General features: G+C 44.5%; 1 protein-coding gene across 5 annotated transcripts; it reads right to left on the reverse strand.

The window, feature by feature from the left end:
- Positions 1-542: 542 nt before the first annotated feature.
- Positions 543-15,786, reverse strand: LOC133358498 (nectin-3-like). Of its 5 annotated transcripts, none has more exons than XM_061576847.1 (10): positions 15,564-15,786; positions 13,196-13,558; positions 10,681-10,986; positions 9,335-9,452; positions 7,485-7,849; positions 5,625-5,721; positions 4,178-4,226; positions 3,779-3,924; positions 2,866-2,914; positions 543-1,601 (listed from the first exon to the last, which is right to left on the reverse strand). In XM_061576847.1, the coding sequence occupies exons 1-10, from the start codon at positions 15,604-15,606 to the stop codon at positions 1,539-1,541; spliced, it is 1,599 nt and encodes a 532-aa protein (XP_061432831.1). In that variant the 5' UTR covers positions 15,607-15,786; the 3' UTR covers positions 543-1,538. The 5 variants fall into 5 exon arrangements, 2 of the variants coding, with proteins under 2 accessions (XP_061432831.1, XP_061432830.1); XM_061576846.1 differs by having other exon boundaries at positions 4,178-4,229; XR_009757089.1 differs by lacking the exons at positions 543-1,601; positions 2,866-2,914; positions 3,779-3,924 and having other exon boundaries at positions 4,177-4,226; positions 7,738-7,849.
- Between the last annotated feature and the right edge of the window lie 1,312 nt (positions 15,787-17,098).

The raw sequence follows: 17,098 nt of genomic DNA on the forward strand, positions 1-17,098 counted from the left end.
AGGGCGGAGTGAGGGCCACGCCTTGGATTAAACGGGGAGAAAGGCGAGGTTCGGGGCTGCCGTGGGATCGGGGTCGACTGTCTTCACGCCGTCGCTGTCTTTGCATTGTCGCTGTCTTCGCGTCATCACTTTCGTCGCTTTCTTCGCGTCTACGCTGTCTTCGTGTCGTCGCTGTCGTTGCTGTCTGCGCGTCGTCGCCACTTGCGTGCCACCCCTGGCCCGAGTTATATGCGTGTCATCCCTGAGCAAGTTATCGACATGAAGAGAAATAAAGCTACCCTCTACAGTTCGTGTTGTCTGAGAATCATTGAAGTTGTAACATGCACTGTGCTGCTCTACCTGCATATCAAACCTGCTTACAAATGATGCTCGCATAGTTCTGCTTGAGAAGATTGGCAAGTTTATTGAGTACATTTTCTGTTATTTTCATGATATGGGCAATAAATTGGAGAGCCAGAATAAACCCACCACGTATACAAGGAGATCCATGCCCAAAGTCCACACGGATAAGCCGATATTTAAAACTAAATTTTTAGAGCTGCTTTTCGTGTTTTTATTTTATTGTCCTTCCCCCGCACCTCACTTTGGACGACTTAAAGATAGAACGATCACCGAACACGATCCTATCGTATCCACTAACTCCACCTCCAAAGTGCTTATTACGTGTGCGCGTCACAATTCCCGAATAAATTTAACTTCTAATTAAACCCGTGTACATTGGTTTTAACCGTGTCGTTTAGTGCAATGTGTTGAAAGTGCTTAATCTCATACATTCTCGTATGTGGGATGGTTTAATTCATCGTACGTTTTCCCTGTAGACGGCTTCAGAGGCTGTGAAATGAAAAGCAAAGAAACTTTCATTTTTGTTGATTCATTTGAGTTCATCGCTACAGGTATAATGTACAATTTCGTACTTAAATCAAGTCCCATTTTCTCCCAGCTCAAATGTGCGTGGCACGGTACTACTCTTCTGCATTGGTTTGTCCTGAACCATGGCTATTATTCTACACAAAAGCAAAGTTTGTGGGGAATAATAGCCATTTTCTATACTTTTTAGGCATAAGCAGTAAAAAATAACACTTACTACCCAGGGACAAAAATCGTGTTACATAGTGTATTCACTGGGCGAAGACCCCGAGGACGGCCCAGGAAACCTCTGGCGAGATTATGTCGCTCGGCTGGCCTGGGAACACCTGGAAATTCTCCAGGAAGAGCTAAATGCTGTGTATAGTAGTGTATATTAGTGTATAGTATAGTAGTGTTTTGTAATGTATAGTAGTGTAATAGTGTATGTTAGTGTATAGTGTAGTAGTGTATAGTAATGTATAGTGTATAGTGCAGTAGTGTATAGTAATGTATAGTAGTGTAGGATATAGTATTGTATAGTGTAGTGTATAGTAATGTAGTGCTAGAGTCTGTCACGAGGGAAAGGGAGGTCTTTACCAACCTTACTTAACACGCTGCCTCCGGGACCCTCACCAGGACAAACGGATTGAGACACGAACGAACGAAATCATATTCAGCGAAGGCATCCTTACTTAGCGTTGCCAATTGAGCGTGAGGCTTACCTGGTAGTGAACGCCATATTGGTTTTGTGGGTTCTGCAATGGGAAAGAATTAGTTGGCAAAAACTCACGCAATTAGATGTTGAATGTCGGTACAAATTACTGAAATGTTACAAGTGGATTTTTTTTTTCCGTGCGTGTCTTTGCCGGTGGTGCAAATGGTTTGCAGCACTGCAATCTGTTTGGCCATGGTTCAATTGTTCGCGGTGAAATTTGAAACTGTGCTGGACCTCCCATAGGTCAACGCTGCCATAAAAAATTTAGTCAATATTTAAATTTTACCACTGGGGAGCTGATTGATGTGCTGATCACCACTGCACCTCATCCCAAATACATGCTCGTTTTACCGCTTTATCCATGGCAGTCTATGATTACTAAACAGGGAATTTTGAGGCATGTATAAGGACAAAGATTCCCGAGTGTGGGCTTCACAGATTGTTGTGGCAAGTGCTGTTCGCGAGCAGCACCTATGAAGGCCAGCACAGCACACGAGCGAATGGATGGGTGGCCAGCACCACACTCCGCCGCCTTTTACTCCCTAGTGGTGATGTTCACACACCCCTGCACCAGGTACTCATTTGATGCCGAGTCAACCTAGAGGAGGCCAAGGACTGGTACAGATAATCGTTACCGCTGTTCGCCGCGAGCGGGGATCGAATGGCCGGGTTCGTAGAGTGGCGCGCTAACCGCCACACTGTCGGGGTGTGTTCAGTAGATGGCTGCCGATAATTCAAAATCGCGGTTAATCCAAAAAATATATACAATTTTCCGCGGATCTCTATGCTAAAATCCACTAATATAGGTAAAGTTAAGAAAATACTCTTTCAATTTAGAACGAATATTGACCCGATCGATGCGCGTGCTCAGTCATAAAACTTTCCTGCTCCCGCCCAGCAGAAGACTCGACCCACTAAGTGACAGCAGAACCACAGCCAATCAACATCAATCAAACTCCGCCCACTGTTGTAAAGGTATGCAACTACTGTAGTGTTGGTGCGAGTACATGGATTTCGGATTAACCAGAGCAGATATTTTTGATCTATTTCAGCACGTAACATGTAATAAACATTTCCAAGAATGACTATGTAAAACTGTTTTTTATTTAGTATTAATTTATGTATTCATGGAAAATCCATGAGTTATTAATTTATGTCAAAATCTAAGGTGCGCGATTAATCCGCAAATCGAATAAACCACATGTGGATAATCGAGAGTCTACTCTATATACAATGACACACACACACGATATCACATTGCTCAGCCGAGGCAGGTAGTAAGATTAGCTTATCAATTCACCCACCGATTCAGTAGAATTCAGGTTTTTCTCATCCAGATTTTTTCTGTGGTTCCTAAAAGAGTTTAAATGAAATTTTTTTCAAAGATTAATGCACAAAAATGGAATAACTTAAAGTAATTGATCATCGATTATCCAGCTTCCAACATTATCCAGCGGTCCCGAGGCCGATCCGGCGAACCCGGTAAAACCACTCCAAAGGCTGGAACCAGTCTGGCCATCAGCATGACAAAAAAGTTAGTTTTGCTTGATTTCAATGTCAAATATTATATTTGGTACATTATACACTACATACAACTTAAACAATGAAAATACTGTACGTTAAAAAAAATTCCGACTATGCGAAGCGCCCACGCTTTGCTCCTTTTGTGAACCCTCAAGATTTGGAAGGGTCCCTTGCCCGAAGAAACTGCTCCTAATAGCTGGGATTATTTCCCATTTAGATAAAACCATGGACATAGTTTAGTGGGGGGCGAGGAGGTGGCACGGGGGGTGGGGCAATGCCACCCCCCACCCCAAACTGGACACCTTAATACATTTATTTTCAGTAGTTTACAATTAAGATTTTAAAAACATAATTACATGCAGCCGCAATTCCTAATGTGATGGACAAAGCAAAACCCTGTCCGCCCTTCCCCCAAAAATATAGAAGTCAAACTCCGCCTATGCTAAAAACCTACTCAATTTGCCATACGTTAAGATAAACTTAGACATTTTTTTTAATTCGTACTGCACTCAGAAGTCCCTTTTGTTGGGTCTACTGTGCCTCTTAAAAACAGAAAACGTAATTGGCTGTGTCGGTGGTGGCGGGTTTAACAACACGTTTATATTTACGCAATATAACCCCAAAAAACCTCTATCATAGATAAAAGTCTGATATTTCAATCGACATAACACTGTTTGAAATGCTTGGACATACCATTTGGAAGTGATTTCTGCATGCACATTGTAGAATTCGGCACGGCCAGAGGGCGGCTGTTGTAACTCCAGATTGTGGGATGGGAATTTCCCGTCAATGTATTCGTACTGATGATGGTCGTCCTGCTGCTGATGTTGCTGCTGCTCCTGAGAGTAGGAATGGGGCGTGGGGTTAGAGGGGTGAGCATTAAAAGGAAAACATAGTTTGAAAAATAAAACATTATTTTCCAACGATATTGATTGACTTCGATGCAACGGATGCAATCTGCTTTTGTAAAATTAACCTTTGTTGTACTTATCTATGCTCATTGATGAGATCAGCAACGGATCATGTGGTTCATAAAGAGAGGTATTTGTGGTGTAGATCCGTGTCACTGTGTGTCGCTTATCAAACACTCACGGTTTCATCCGCAGTATTCTGCTGGCAATTTTCACCTTTGCTCTTTCTCCTGCAGAGATTGTGAAAGGAGAAATATCACCACAATGTACGTACAGGGCGTATCACTCGATTTGCAAAGAGGGATGCGGTTCTTAAAAAAAAACTCGCCATAGAACAGAATTCCGTAAATTATAAACGGCTAACTCCCATTAATTTAATTAAAAGAAAATGAGGGATGTGTTCAGGACAGTCATTCCAACTCTACTCTAAAAATATACACCACCTATAACACTCTTCACCGTGTAAAAATAATAATCATAAAGAACATAAACATAAAAACGATTGTTTAATAATTCATGTAAAACTACACTTATTAACCTAAGTCGCCAAAAGATCCTGCAGCGTATTGGAATGACCGGAGGGAGAGGCGTTGTGGAAGCGTTATTACTGCCGCCGCCGCTGCCGCAGGGACACCGTCGCTGATGGGTAACGCAGCCTCCCGGGTGCCTTCTTGTTTGACGATCTCACGGCGGTGCGAGTGGCAGCAGTGAGATTTCGCTCGCGCGCAAATGCGACTTCACGAATCGAAAAGCGTACACAATTCGTCAATTGCGCGAACGAAAAAGTGTCGTGAAGTGAACGTTCGTAAAATCGAGAGTTACCTCTACAGCGTACATTTTCATGGACGCATTTTACTCCGATTAATGTCACAGAACTATAAAACACTGGCTCATAACTGAAGAAAATGCCGTGAGGTGCAAACCATCAGACATATCGCTAGTGACTGGCCAATACAACACCCATGCTCTGGTGGAACAAGTGCACGACTCCACTCAGCTACCCCAATACAACCACGCGTACTCTGGTGGAACGAGTGGGCTACTCCACTCAGCTACCACCCTGGATGCCATGGAATGGTGTACTACATTAAACCTACAATTGTAGCCTGCTCATTTTTTAAAATGCCATGTGAATGATGATGAAGAAAACGGCGATAGGATAATTTTTTGTATTCACGCTTGTAGCGTTAAGACTGTTAACACGACCGAATTGTTAATATCTAAACTTAGTTGTGGAATATCACAGCTCTGATGGTTACATTTTAAGAGCGACATTTTCATTATGTATGATACAGTGGAATGATAAAGTGGAATGATACAGCAACACGGGTAGCAGTATACCCTCAGTTTTATGTCCCATCATCTCACTGCATGGTGTGTAGAAGTAGTGTACAATCGTATCTCTACGTTATTTATTGGTGTAAATAGTGTTTCGATTAACGCGGCACTTTTCAGGAAAACATCTATCACCACCACCAGCCCTTTCTAAACAAGACTCACTGTACACTATTTATATATTTAGCTTTACGTTCAAATAATCAAGAACGTAACCCAAGCATACGTCGAGGTACACCCGTGTAACAAGTTCCGACAGCAAGTAACCTACGCACGTGAATGTCTTCCCTTACTTGTGGAAGCAGAAGTAGTAAACGGGACCCACCGCTGCCACCAATGCCGTCAGCGGCACTACGATGGCAACGGCTACAACCCAGGTCTCAACGCCACCTGTAAGACAGCAACGCGGCTGTTATGAGACATTCACGCACGGGATAACTTTGCAATTTGTACACACACAGGCCCACGTCAGTAGACTCTAGGATGAGGAAATTCCCTAGCTGTGGGGTTTGTGGGGTTGCTTGCCCACACTTTGTCACGCTGGTCAGTGCCGGTTGGTGAAAGTGGGTGGTCTAGACCTCGGACTACAGAGGTTTGGTACAGCAATGGGTTTAGTAGCACTGCCTCCTTTCCCACCGGCGATATGTTAACTACCTCGCTTGGTATGTAGAAGGTTGTTGGTTCGATCCCAAGCCTGACACATGCTGTACATTTGGAGTTTGTGGGTCTCTCTCTCATCATCATCACGGTGGCTAGGATATGTTAATTATCTCGCCCAGTATACAGGAGGACGTGGGTTCGATCTCAACCCTGACGCCTGCTGTATATTTGGAGTTTGTATTTTCTCCCTGTGGTCACGTGGATTTTACTCCGGGTCCTTCGGTTTTTTTCCCTCCATATTTAGAATCAACATGAAATTATAGTATTCGGCTGCTCTTTATTTCCACGCAAGTAGCCACATCCTTGATATAAATTTGTGGCGAGGTCGCTTCTGATAAAGAGCTACATAGCTCAGTGGGGCTTACCTGGAACAATTCGTGTTTTTCGCAAAGTTTTAGTATAGCCCTGTGTGGAACATTAGGAATAGATCACTCCTTTAATTATGTCCTTGTGCAGAAAGGGAGTAAAGTGTGGTTCTGTGAAAGTCCTGATGTGCTGTGCAGTGCATCAATGCATGTGTGTACAGCAGCATGTGGTGACTGAGTCGGGCCTGTAGGTGGCTGGCAGGGTTATTGAATGATCGCGCGTATATACTAGTCACATGGTTAATGGCGACTCGGGAGAAATGCTGTTTGTAACACATGTGCTGTTGCATTTTACAGAGTGACGGTGCTGTTCTTCACAAGATTGCTATTAACCACAATAAATGTGTCTGCCCTCGATTTGGAACACCCACCCACGTCCTTAATTTCGAGTGTGCAACATATTTTGGCGAGCCTGGCAGGAGAGTTTCCCAGAGTTCACTGACGGGGATCAACTCTTCCAATGAGACGGACCAAGCAATTATAAAGGCAGCATATATAAAGATATTCGCACAAGGATATAATTAAAATAGTGATCCATTCCTAATGTGCCACACTTGCAAGCCTATATAACATTCGCTCTGCAAAGTGAACGCCTCTACAAGCACTGAAAGCCGCTGCCAGGTCCTAGACGCACACCTCGCAGCACCATGCCTACAATTTTCAATCCCACGGCGATCTCCAATTAAAAGCATTGACTCAGGCTCAAATGTCTGCTTGGCTTCCCTGTTCTGACACTGGGTGCCTTCAGGGCTATTTGTTTACTTGCTATATATAAAACATCTCCTGCTTGCACCTGAATGGATAAATATAGTCCCACAGACTTGTCCAAAACGAGTTTGGAACAACACACTTTTTTGTCTCTCTTTAACATTAAGTCCATTTTTTTTCCTCTCTCTGTTTCAAATTCCAGTCTTTAAACCAAATTATACCAAGAGGAAAGTTCGGGTTGCAAATGCGTTGTTTTTTGTTTTATAGTCACGGTGGAGCAAATTTTCGTCCGTCCCAGTTAAATCAGCAGGCCCACATAGGAGAGCAGAGAGAGATGGCCGTTTTGTCGCGATGGAAGTGGCTTTGCTCTATAGTTACATTTGGAGCTGGTGTAGAGCTGCCTGTAAGCCGATTACGTACCGATGTAAGGGCTGACTGTAGTTAAGGCAGGTCTGGTGGTACGGCTGGTTGTAGTTGAGGCAGGAGTGATAGTAGAACGGCTTGTAGTTGAGTCAGAACTGGCGGTAGGGCTGGTCGAAGTTAAGGCAGAACCGGTGGAAGAGATGGCTGTAGTGAACGCAGCACTGGTAGTAGAGATGCTTCTAGACATTGAAAAACTGGCACCTCTACGTGACCTGATCATTACTTTAATTGCCGCCTCGCCCCAGCCCACCGAATTATTGACGCGGCAGGAGAATGACGCAGAGCCCGACTCGACCAGCGGGCTTCGGAAGCTAAGAGAGCTCCCCTTCTCAAGGGCGCCACTGGAGATTGAAGCGCCGTCCCTGCAACAAATAATCGCAACAGATAATAACACATCGGTACAAAGCGAGAGGTTCGTAAAATACCCAACCCCGTGATGTGTTAAAACACCATCGTATGTGAAACACTGAAGTTTAAGATTGTTTTTTGTTTTTCAAGTACATTTTGTTTTGATCTCAAGAGGTGAAGGAAGAGTAACAGATTTGGGCGATTTGGGGTACAATGCGTGGCTTGGACTCGAGTGGAAACCATCGCGAACAAGTTGGGTGTGCAGTGCATGCTTATAGGTAGCTGAAGTGCTGTAATTAAATTAGTTAATTTGACATTCAAAAAGGGAGCATTTGCGGCAGTAATCCGGTATAATTTGTGGTTCGCTGAAAGGTGAATTCAAGACACGGTTCTCGGCAGCTGTTGCTCAGTATGTCTTCACGTGGCCATTATAAGCCACCTTCATAAGGTGGGGAGTAGTAGTGTAGCAGTTAGCGCACTACACTACTATTCCCGCTCACGACCACCAACACCGGTGACGATTATCTGAGCAGGTCATGGGGCCTCCCCGAGGTCGACTCAGCCTCAAATGAGTCCGTGGTGTGGTGTGTAAACATCGCCACTGGGGGGATTCAAAGACAGCCGGGCGTGGTGCTGGTCACCCACCCCCTCGTGTGCTGTGCCAGCCTTCATAGGTGCTCGCTAACAGAACTTGCCCCAACAGTCTTTTCAGGCTATATGAGGGATCTTTGTCATTGTTTATTTTCCTTGGAATGGGGTACACCCAGCCCAAGTGCTGGGGTGCAGGTTTTTATAAATGGAAGCGTAGGTGGCTAGCGAAATTAGGCGGTAAGATGCGAACCCTTATGATAAATCCTCGCTTAACGCATTGCTGTTCTCGCGATAAGGCACTTTTTTGCTACAACGTGGTTCCCTCTATCAGGAAAATGTTTTGCACAACGCAGAACGAGCGCCGTTATAACGTGAAACAACAAACTATACACAAAGAGCATTTCTAAATAATTAAGTTTGTCACTTTCGATTATTTAAAAGTGCCATAGCTCATAGTGGCTTCCTAATATCGGAAGTAATAGCGTCACAGACAGCCACACAAGCACACCTAAAAGCACGCGACGTGGTGACCGTCTTTGTTCGATGGTGAGGCAAAAGCCACTGCTACGATGTTGACCAGAGTTCGTGTGATAGTTTATTTTCCTAGACGATATTAGCAAGGTATTGTGGTTCCTTTGTGGTAAGCTCTTTGTGTGTAATGAGTGCGACCCTATTATCATGTATTCGTTCAGTAGCCAGAAGCCAATCTTGCATTAAATTATAGCAACAAAAAGAACGTAGCAAAAGAGCCGTTCCAGACGGCCGCAGAAGCGTATATGAAAGCACCGTGCGATGCCAGTGCCTTAACCCGCCAAATTTGTATCGTTATATTATTTAGGGGGAAAATCGTTTTTTTCCGTTTAACGCGCAACTTTGAGGAAACACGTCTAAACGATAATTCGCTGTACCTGCTCCACAAGTAGTGCGTCGCATGAGGGTTGGCGTCCACTCGGCAGGTGAGCAGAGTTCCTCGTCTCCCCAGATCCCGATCGCCGTCGTATTCTACGACAGTCACTCTCGGTTTATCTACAGATAAGAAAGGGGGACGGGCGCTGATTCAGTCGGGAGAGCTCCTTCAAACGCCGCTAAAGGCTCAGTCTTCTCTTTTTTTTTCTGGGTTACACGGAGTAGCCTTGATATGTACTTCCATCATCCTCCTATTTCTACTGGAGGAATCTGATGAGCTATAAAGCTCTTTTTCACAGATGTTCAGTAGGGGCAGGTAAGAACGTTACAACAACAAACAGTACAATAACATGATAGTAGTACAAAATACAAGAAAGGTAAAGAAATAACCGAAACACGTACAAATGAAACTAACCATCCCCATCCTACCAGATAAGGCCCACTGAGCTATGTAGCTCTTTTTCAGAAGCGACCTGGTTATCACAAATTATATCTGATAAAGTGGCTTATCATCACGTGGACATTTATAGCAGCCAAATACTCTAAATGTGTGACATTGATTCTAAATGTGTAGGGAAAAACCGGAGGACCCGGAGAATAATCCATGTGATGATGGAGAGAGAGACCCGCTAACTCAAAAAATATACTGGCATTGTCAGGGTCAGAATTGGACCCACGACCTCCTATATACCGGGTGAAGTAGTTAACATCTCACCACCGTGGCACCCTTATCTTATGAGATGGTGCGATTAGGTCATTATAAGTTTTTATCCCCCCCTCCCCCTTATTTGTGGATATTCTCCAGTCGGTTGTATTTTCAAATTAACTTTTAATAACCTATTGTTTAAAAAAAATCCACAATTTGATTCCAGTTTGTTCCATCACCATCATGTTGTGTAAACAAAATGTCCATTTGGAACTCTAAAGAGAGCGGTGAGTGCATCCACCAATTATCGGTGAAGGGCTCGAGAACGTTGAGATTGCAGGATAACTTTTTTGAGATTCAATGGACCAATTTTTTTCTTGGTTTAAATATACCCACTCACATGCCCCCACAGCCCCTGTCATGGACGGTTCACCGAGTGTGAAGACAAAGACGTGGGCCCTGCTACTGACGACCCCTACAACACAAACGGGCCTGTGCTTGGACTCGCAAAGTCCGGCTGCAAATTTTCACTATTGGGAAACGTAACGCCAGCACGGTCCGACTAGTTACAGCAGAGCACCGCAAAGTGCCACAAAACTATCACAGACTGTTGCAAATTTTCCATGAACTTTCACCGATTTGATATTACATACAATTATATTTTGGGGATTTATATATATAAATTCACGGTGCTCCACTCACAGTGGACATCGAGGATGGTGGACTTAACAACCGGGATCTCCAGGGCCGGGTGCTCCACCTTGCAGGTGAGCGTCCGCCCGTGGCTGTCGCGCGTGGGCTCCATCCGGTACTCGCTCCTCACTGTCACCGTGCCATCGGGCTCCATCTCTGTGGTCTCGTAGGAGCTGCCCTGATGATGATCGAGGCCGCTCCAGGTGACGGAGGCTGCGGGTTGTCCTCCCAGAGCGACGCACGTGGCCACGGTCACCTCCGCCCTGCCCTCGACCAGCTGGGATGGGTTCGACTCCAGAGAGGCGTTCGGGGGAACTGGGGCATGGAGGTCAATAAAATGCGGTGACTTTGTGGATGTCAATATCGGGATGCCTCCTTTTTATCATCATAGGAATGTAGAGTTTTAATTTGTGGCTCAGGGTTATTAACGTGAGCACAATCACCATTATCACCTGTTATATTTACGTAATAAAATATTACCCGTTTTATAATTATGCCCTATTCATATCACTATAATAACGCCTTCATATCGTCATCCTCAATGAAAAGTCATCGGCGTCTGCTTCTGAATGAAGGTCTCCCCTAGGCTCTCACCATTCCCAACGGATTTTTTAAATCACAAAACGATCCATCTAGTGCCTGCACGCGAGCTGATGCCCACTGCTCCATCTCCGTGGTGGGTAGGGTTCAACTCCAGGTAGACGTTCGCAGGGGGAACTTGGGGGCATGGAAGGGAAGGATGACACTTTTGCAAATCATCGACATAGTATTTTGGCTCCTGCCGTGGGAACTAGAGTTTGAATTGCCAGTTGAGCGTCGCCAACAAAGAATAATAACCTCTTGATGGGTGAGGCTGAAAGTGGGTTCACACGAGATTACTGAACCTATGGGATTTTTTTGTTTTAAACACAAGGCCCACATGAGTCTCACCTCGACATCATCAAGCCTCCACCCGTGCGTCTGAAGTCCCCACACCCAGTGGTGGTGGGCATTACCGCAGCCCAAAGACCCCCGAGTACGCGGGATACCCGCAACTGCCTCGGTACGAGGAATTGAGATGCGTGGATGTGAGCAACCAGGACTTCATCAGTGATCCGCCTTTCCAGGTCCCTGGCTTCGATCTCCCAAGGCGCCAGTGGACTCAGTTGAACCACTTCCGGTGTGATCAGGATGTTGTGTGGGTGTGCCCCGCTTCCGAACATCAATGGGGCATCGTACTACGACGCGACGACCCTGCTGTGTGAATGCGGGCAGCCAGGAGAGCAATGGCACACCATCGTCTCCAGCTGGGAAGTCCGTTAGGGCGTGCCATGGACTGGTTGTTGTTGTGGTTGTCACATGGCTCTGTGGCTACGTGATGCTGACGTCTGCGCTCACACAATATATAACCTTGGCAAGCACATTTATTTATCGTTCTTTCAAATCTGGCGCTCGAACTGTACGGCAGTCACGTGTAAAAGGATTCGCTAAATAAAACTTAGGCCTCACTCGGGTGACATCATGGGGGCGTAAGATTACCGCACTGCTATATTCGCCGCGGGAATGTTTAGACTGTTAAATAACGGTCGATCCAATTAACGATCGGGGTGATGGTGGAGCAAAAAGGAGGTGAAGCAAAGAGCCAAAACTAAACTATTTTGTATTTTACCAGGTAAGCCTGATTGAGCTGTGTAGCTCTTTTTTGAAGCGACCTGTCCATGAGGTGGCTTATCATCACGTGAACATGTATAGCAGCCAAATACTCTTAACGCATGATATTAATTATAAATTTCGAGGGAAAACCCAGAGGACCCAGAGAAAAATATACGTGAGCACAGGGAGAACATGTAAACAGGCGTCAGGTTCGGGATCAAACCCATGGCCTCTTTTATACCAGGCAAGGTAGTTAATATCTCACCACCATGGTGCTCTGAAGCAGTTGCTACAAGCCATGTGGGGGCCTACCGGTCAGTGACCCCAACGTTACGGTAAAACTCGGCTGTGGTGTTGTAAACACCATCACTGGCCACGCAATATTAGCATGTCCTGGAAGACATTGTCACATGTACAGACATGGTGTCGCATGGCGCTGTAATGTCATACTGGGCGTGTAAAGGTCATGCAGGGGGCATTCTGAGGCTAGGTGGTGGACACGGGACGACATGTAAAAGAATTAAAGATGGTGGTAACAAAAGGCGTGAAAAATAGATTGGGGATTGGAGAAAACCCAGAGAAGATATATTAGGCAGGAAACAAGGAAGAGGCGCTGAGAGAGACTTGTGGAAGGTCCCATAATGCAGGGAGTTATAAGGTAGATGACGAGGTGAATGTCGGGAGCTTGGAGGATTCGGGAAAAGTGGCTGAAGAGAGAACTTGCTTACAGGGGTGTGCGTTACGGTGCATTACCGAGCACGTGTTACCAAGCATGCGTCAGCGAGTGCCCGTTCCCAAGCACCTGTTAGTGAGTGCGCATTAGCGTGTGCGCATTACTAGTATTTGACCTCGCAACCTTCTGATTGTATAAACATAAAATGTAGTGGCTCACCATTCACAGAGAGGCGGACTTTTGCCGAAGAGTGGCCTCCATTATCAAGAGTGCCAAAGTTGCAGACAAAGTTTGCAGCGTCCTCTAGACGCAGGTCTTCGATGCGGATGGATGCGTTTCTCAGTTCTGAGTCGAGATTCGTGAAGCGCAACCGGCTCGAGAGGTCAGGATCGAAGCCAACCGCGTAACCTGCAGGAATGGCCACCGCGATTGTCACTGGCGAGCCTCCGTTTACTTTCTGCCACGTTATTCTGGAGGGCCGTTCCGACCCCATGTACGCACATCTCAGGGTGACCTCTTGACCCGTATTGCTGCTCACGAACCGATCCACCTCCACTTGGGCAGCTCCCAAGGTCATCAGACCTACACGGGAGGGATAACCGATAAAAGTTAGAATACTCCAGCTTCTCAAAACACATTTACCTCACGATAAAGGATGCCACGTAAATTATGTTTTACCCCCAATCTATATTTTTCTCATTGCTTTATTTTAGAATGTTACGTGCGCATCTTACACGTTAAAGCAACTGCCAAGTCTGTATTTGTCAAATGCATCCAGGCATCCAGCTGAGAGAGGCTGTCCAATACGATGCCAGATCTGGTACCCAACAGTCAACCGTAAATGGCCGAGCCACAGGGGGGCCATGATCGGCGAACTTTATCTCCCTTAAATTTGGCGAGAAACATCAAAAAACTACAGAGGCTAAACCCGCAAAAGGGTTGAGGGCTTTGCTGTATTGTAGTGCCTATGGCAAGTGTATTTCATTATTTAAAGCTTTCGTGACTGCAGGGATTCATATTATTGGTTCTTTCGGTAAAGTCACGTAGAAGGGAAATAATAAAATAAAATTAAATCTTATTTTTTATTGTTTAATATTTATATTATTTTATTATTTCCCTTCTACGTGACTTTACCGAAAGAACCAATAATATAAGTGTATTTTTTTCTTTAAAATATTTTTATTCCACATCCTCCCTCAGATCACTAAATTTTAACATCCTGACGTTCCAGGCGGTATCTACTAGGGTCACGTTTTAAACATTTTAATAAAAAGTAAACCCGCAAGGATGAGGTGGCTGCATGCTCTTTTAAGTGCGTCTATTGGACCGCAGTTTTTTGGCCACCACCAGGGACATGCTTTGCTTAGTCCTCTTTGAGTTCACTGCAAAGAAAGGATTTGAGGAAACCAACGTCTTGACCATATCAACTGACCTAATTACTGGTTAAATTCTCACGTTTTAACTATATGGTTGTGAGAAAGGGGGAAGGGGTCTTTACGTTGACTTTCATGTCAAAGCTGACCCTGGGGGTGCCACGGTGGCTAGGAGATGATAACCACCTCGCCTGGTCTACAGGAGGTCGTAGGTTCGATCCCGACCCTGACGCCTTCTGTATATTTGGAGTTTGCATGAATCTCTCCCCATGGTAATATTGATTCTTCTCCGGATTTTCCGGTTTTTCCCTCCACATTGAGAATCTACATCACTCGTTCAGAGTATTTGGCTGCTATACATTTATACGTGATCATGATAATCTACTTCGTTGAGTTATCATTTGTGATGGCCAGGTCACTTTTGAAAAAGAGATAAACGGCTCAGTGGGCCTTACCTGGTCAAGTAAAATAAAAAATTCAACATCATGGGACCTCCTTTGCCAGTACCAAAATATGGCAACAAAACTGACACATTTTGCAAGGAATCATGTTTACATTAACCACAATGGTGTTCGACCAGATGACGCCAAAAGGCTCTAAAGAAAGCTGTCTCTGGTGTGGACCAATCAGTTTCAAGGACAATGCATAAATTATCAGAGTATTGTTTTTTGTTTGCATTTGACTGCAAGTATTATGGTAAATGTAAACATGATTCCTTGCAAAAGGTGTCAGTTTTGTTGCCAGAAAAAGGGGAAAACCCCTATTAGAAAAAAATAAACAGATTAATAGTTTTAATACATCTGGCTCTTCATGCCAGCAGCTCTCCCGCTTGCGAATCAATCTACATAGAATGTGTTGCATTACTCGACCATAAAACATCGAAGTGCGGACACTGCCTGCAACTATTACTGCTGCTGGTGGTGACCACAGGAGCTCGAACCTGGGATTTGTGGCTAGACAACACGTGGCTGGCGTGGCACCGACCCAATGTCCTACTGGACATCTTTGGCAAAAGGGGTTCATAGCTTAATCGGATTTCCTCCAGTCATTAAATTTAAGGTTTTGATTCTGAAAATTCGATTGTTACCGCACTCACACGTATTGTTACGCTCTCAACAGGTGCTTCTTGCAAAACTATTTCCCCAGAAAGCTTGCGCATGTTGAAAATGTAGATGCTTGTGCGTGCATGTGTGTGTGGTAATAATAAAACTCACCAAATAGTAGTACTGTGGGAATTTGAAGTTTCCAAAAGTCCATTTCATTTGAGCCCTATTTCCTCTTGACAGCGCGAAATTAGTATTTAGTATTAAAGAATGGTATCAAAAAGTACTGGACCAATTTCTAAAAAAATCTTAAACCCGAATTACAACTCCGAGCCTCTTCAAACCTCTTCTGTAGTCTTGACTTGAATTTCTGTATTTTACAAACCAAGCCAGAACCAATCATGTCCTTTTAAACTGTAACTTCCTTATGACTTACTCCACTGGGGCGGGGGCTTCGGTAGTTAAAATACGAATACATTACTTATCTCTTTTAACTTGCATAAGGCAAGCTATTGTCAATTGCTCAAATATATAAGGTCACAGGAATGCACTTACAGTCGGTAGTCGATCAATGACCTGCCGTACATATTTACGACCCAGGTGTAGTAAAAAAATAAAATCTGAAAAAAAAGTACAGGGCATGGAATGGTCCAGTGTTAGACACGCGATGAATGTTGAGTTTTTTTATGGCAGGCCCTACTTCGTTGTACGAGGCCAGTCCCAACTATTTAAAAACAATTTCAATGTTCGTACGTTTTTTCAAGCTTGTGAAGTTTTAGAAGAGTTTTGTATTACATGTTTTATTATAGAAAAAAATTAACAAAAGTTTTCTTATACCAGGTGTAAGGCCTCGCTGAGTTTCTATACAGCTCTTTTTTTCAGAAGCGACCTAGCTATCACAACTGATAGCACAACAAAGTGGCGTATCATCATCACGTTGAAATTTATAGAGAACCCAATACTCTCAAATGTGTGAGGTTGATTCTAAATGTGCAGGGGAAAACTGGAGGACCCAGAGAATGATCCACACGATCACGGGGAAAGAGATAGAGAGACACCGCAAACTCCAAATATACAGCAGGCGTCACGGTCGGGATCGAACCCATGACCTCATGTATACCAGGCGATGGAGTTAACATCTCATATCCACCATGGCACCCCATGTATAAACTATAAGGTCTTCCAGTGCGATGCTTGCCAACAGCCTTTTAAAGAGGCGAGCGTTGGATACCGGTGTTCCGACTTTTTTAGTCTCCATCAGCTTCGTTGCTACGTGATCTTGGCACTGTCCCTTTTTTGAATATTTATTTATTATTGCTGCAATGTGCGGGCCCCAGGCATCGCGTTGTGATGCACGTACACACATACACCGTCAAAGATGGGGAACGGGTTCGCTGCCCCAAACCATACAAATGGGTCTCACCGAAGGGGTTAAGGGTAACTTTTTTAATAAGGGGGAAGCGATGATGTTTACGTCGTTTATTGTGAAAATTCGGTCACAGTTCCTATGACCACTGTTTCAATGCTTTTATGGCTTTATTTTGGTGATTTTCGATCAGTTTTTTGGTTTGGCCATGTTTGTTTGTTGTAGTACAGAGTTAGACTGATGGCCTTAATCTAAGTTGTCTTGTGGTTGTTGTTGTTTGACTTGCATCCCACTGGGATTTTTGCACATTTTTGTGTACGGTGCTTTTTCTGCAATATTT

Source organism: Lethenteron reissneri, chromosome 62, assembly GCF_015708825.2.
Source record: "Lethenteron reissneri isolate LAM-NWPU_2019-01 chromosome 62, ASM1570882v1, whole genome shotgun sequence".
Taxonomy (NCBI): domain Eukaryota; kingdom Metazoa; phylum Chordata; class Hyperoartia; order Petromyzontiformes; family Petromyzontidae; genus Lethenteron; species Lethenteron reissneri.

Bases quoted from the DNA above. Each gene is read 5' to 3' on its own strand.
- LOC133358498 (XM_061576846.1), bottom strand. From the start codon at position 15,606: ATGGACTTTTGGAAACTTCAAATTCCCACAGTACTACTATTTG. The intron at 7,850-9,334 runs GTACAGCGAATT...TATTTGTTGCAG, and splicing joins ACGCACTACTTGTGGAGCAG to GGACGGCGCTTCAATCTCCA. The intron at 3,925-4,177 runs GTGAGTGTTTGA...TCCTACTCTCAG, and splicing joins AGAATACTGCGGATGAAACC to GAGCAGCAGCAACATCAGCA.